At 45.8% G+C, this 3,384-nt stretch overlaps 2 protein-coding genes across 2 annotated transcripts in view; both read right to left on the reverse strand.

The window, feature by feature from the left end:
- The window catches only part of NARF (nuclear prelamin A recognition factor), a 20,129-nt gene extending 18,771 nt beyond the window's left edge, over window positions 1-1,358 (reverse strand). The window contains exons 1-2 of the mRNA XM_025047093.1: window positions 1,332-1,358; window positions 208-405 (exon numbers count right to left, since the gene is read on the reverse strand). Of these exons, the coding sequence (XP_024902861.1) occupies window positions 208-405; window positions 1,332-1,358 (225 nt within the window). The remainder of the gene's footprint in view (window positions 1-207; window positions 406-1,331) is intronic.
- A 1,382-nt stretch (window positions 1,359-2,740) lies between these two features.
- The window catches only part of HEXDC (hexosaminidase D), a 21,336-nt gene continuing 20,692 nt past the window's right edge, over window positions 2,741-3,384 (reverse strand). The window contains exon 14 of the mRNA XM_025046992.1: window positions 2,741-2,866. Within this exon, the coding sequence (XP_024902760.1) occupies window positions 2,858-2,866 (9 nt within the window). The 3' untranslated portion in view covers window positions 2,741-2,857. The remainder of the gene's footprint in view (window positions 2,867-3,384) is intronic.

Raw genomic sequence — 3,384 nt, forward strand, 5'->3', positions numbered from 1 at the left:
CCACACCCAGCGGCGCCGCTGGGCCAATGGGAGCGCCGGGAGGGGGCGTGCCTGGCGCCAGAGCCAATCGGAGTGCGCGGGGGCGGAGCGCGGCCCGCCCCTCTCGGACTCCGCGGCGGCCTCGCAGGTTCTTGCGCCGCGGCGCGGGGAGAGTGAGCAGATGGTCCCGGGGCCCTCGAGGCCGTCTGGTCAGCGCCGGACACGCACCCCTTTCTTGGCGTGTCCTCGGTGGAGACGGCGCCGCCCTGATAGGGAGGGGCTGAAGCGCAGCCCTGGCCCGCCGCCATTGCCGCCCCGAGGCGCGTCACGTAGGCCGGGTGGGGCTGCAGTGCGCACGCGCAGCGGGATGTGGTGCACGCGGCCCGCGAGGCACGAGGGTGGTGTGAAGTGGGGACCGCTGGGCGCCTACTAAGCATGTTGGTGACTCGGCCCCTACACCTTATAAGCAGAAGATTGCTTCTCCAGGAAATAGTACCACGTGCAGGGCTAAATGGGAATTATAAACATAAAATCAGTGCATACATAAAGGACAATTAGAAATGAGAACATGGCTGGAAGAGGTCAGTGGAGAGTGGAAGCAGCTCGTGGGTGTCTTTATCACACAACAGCAGCCAGGAATCCCAGAACCTCGCAGTCACAGAGGGCAACAAAATAAGGCTATTCCAGGTTCCAGTAACCTCACTAGGACCTTTATATTTTTTCCATTAATTTTTTTAAATATAATTTTTGGTTCTTACAACTTTTACATATTCATCAGTTGAATTCAGGTCCTAACTGGCTGGCAGAGTAACATTCTGCAGTGCTCAAATCCATGTCAACACCTCAGGAAACACCTTCCTTCAGTTTTTTGCATAAAAGGATAATTTTAGGTTGTCATTTGTATGTATTTTTGTTGTTTTAAAAATGTAAACACAATACCATGTGTGATAAAAGCAAATTACAATTACCTAATTTCATCAAAAATGTAGTGTCTAGGTTTCCCCAATCACCTCATTCTTTAGTCTAAATTGGGGTTTAAACAAGGTTCACTGTGTCCTATCTATACACCAATTCGTTTGTGTATTAAGTCTCTCTTAAAATTTTTTTTGTTTGGAAGTAACTTGAGGATCACTTAGAAGTTGCAAAGACGGGACAGAGTGCTCCACGTCTTAAGGTAGTTTGTTTTAAATCTGAAAGTTCCAGCCAGGAAATATAGCTGTCTCCTGTAGGGTTTCTTGCAGTTGCTGAGTCCATGTGGAGTCCTTCAGTGTACTTTCGTCCTCTGATTCAGTAAAGGGTATTAGAACATTCTAGTGGCTTGATCACAGGTTGAATTTTTTTGACAAGACTACTTCATAGACGGTGTTGTGTAATTCCATCGGGAGGTTATATATCTACCAGCTATTGAAGAAATTGCCTAGATCGATTGATCTGTCTGTCCCTCCATCCATCCCTCAGGGTGATATTTTAATCCTACCATTTCTTCTTCACTTCTTAGAGGGAATATTTCTATAATGAGAACTTCTCCACTATTTGGTTACTCTATTTTAGATTTTATAAAGGCAGGACAAATGTGCGATTATTTTCCTTCATTAATTGGTCAAAAAATCCCAGTTTGTTTCTCAGCATCCCCCCAAAATGAACAAAAAACTTAAAAATATATCATGATGAATGAGGGATTTAAACATGAGCATCTTCAATTCTCTTGATTCTTATTGATGCTCAAATACTTTTATCTTTTTTCTGCAATTAGAATCTCTTCAGTTAGACTCTGAAGTTCTTCTGACAAGACACTAATAGTCTCTTTGCTTTTGATACATTTCCTTGTTCATTTTTTTTGCTTCAGACCTGAAATCAGTCTTTTTTCCAAGAACCAGGAAGAAAAGGTCTTCCTCCTGCATTCTCTCTTTAGCACCCTCTACTGACAACTAGATCCATTTTCATAGAGCAGGAAATGAAGTTTGAATTTAGAGCTGATATAATGCATTGGTAATTGGCACAATATAGATTTTATTCGCTCAGTCCTCTACTTACAGATATTTATTTCCAGTCTTTTGCTATGACCAATACTCAGCAAGATTTTAACCAAATCAGATATCATTTGTTCATTCATTTAATATTTGCAGAATGCCAGTGCAGCCTTCATCTTTAAATGGTTTATAATATGTAGGAAAGGTGGAATTATGCAAATAACTGCAATGCAAAGTAGAATTTTCTGGGTATCAACTCAGTTCTAGCTAAATTCAGAGGAATAAGATCACTTCCAGCTGCAGCGAACAGGAAGGATTTAAAGGAGGTGATAACAATTCAAATGGACCTTCAAGATGGTGTAAGATCTTAACAGAGAGCCTTTTCAAGAAGACAGGATACGAATTGAGGCGTCAGGTTAGGGAAACTACCATGTTCAGGCAGAGCCTAGTATTGCTGCAGCTTAAAACAGAGGTTCTCAGAGAGTGGTTCCTGGACCAGAAGCCTCTGCGAAATCTAAGTTTTTAGGCCGCACCCACTTCTGGGAACAGGGTCCAGCAGTCTGGGGTTCAACAAGCCCAGCAGGTGACTCTAATGCAGTAACTGAAGCTAACTGGTAAAGGAGAAAAATTGCTTCTAAATTTTTATCATTGTCTATACTGGTAAAACTTGTAGGGTCATGCACACTGATGTATGCATATTTCTTTATAAGGCGATCTCATGCATGGCTGTATTAATCTATGTGAATTATAAAACACATAAAAAGGGATTAAAAGATAAAAATAAGGGATACGAGCTCCAGTACGTTCTCCCAGCATCTTGCAGATCATCTCCATCACCCCAGTTTGGAGGCCACTGAAGTAGGCAGTGGCTGTGTGGTGGCGGCTCTCCTGTTCCAGGTAGGGTTCGTTTACTTCATCTGGTCGGAAAAAAAAAAGGCAAGTTTTTACAATCTTCACCATAAATATGCACGCATCTGTCGTTAGGTTAACTTTAGGTACCTCGTACTTTTCCCGCCAATTTAAACGGTTTTTTCGAGGTACAAATGCCAGACCTCCTAAAGGTTCAGTTACACCAGACGTTCTCTCAGGACATGGCCGGGGCCTCCACACCCCGTGGCGGGCACGGGACAGACCGCCTGCTGCCCGATTGCGTTTGCCGGCTCTGCGAGCTCTGCAGCGACGCTGGGGCTGCTCTGCGATGAATTCCTTGTCTCCCACTCCGGGTGGCTAAATGGGAGGTCTGGAAGTCAGCGCTGTCGCGGCCCCTCTCCTCCTTCACTCCGCCAGAGTCCGGCCGTTGGGAGGATGCACGGCCCTCACGGGACCAGAGTCACAACGACACCCAAACGCCTAATTCCGCCAAGTCTGCGGTCCCGCCCCCAACCCCGGAAGTCAGCGTCTCGCCCCACCCAACCCGGAAGTAGTACCTCCCGCC

The sequence above is a fragment of the Pteropus alecto genome, unplaced genomic scaffold, assembly GCF_000325575.1.
Source record: "Pteropus alecto unplaced genomic scaffold, ASM32557v1 scaffold134, whole genome shotgun sequence".
NCBI classification, from domain to species: Eukaryota; Metazoa; Chordata; class Mammalia; order Chiroptera; family Pteropodidae; genus Pteropus; species Pteropus alecto.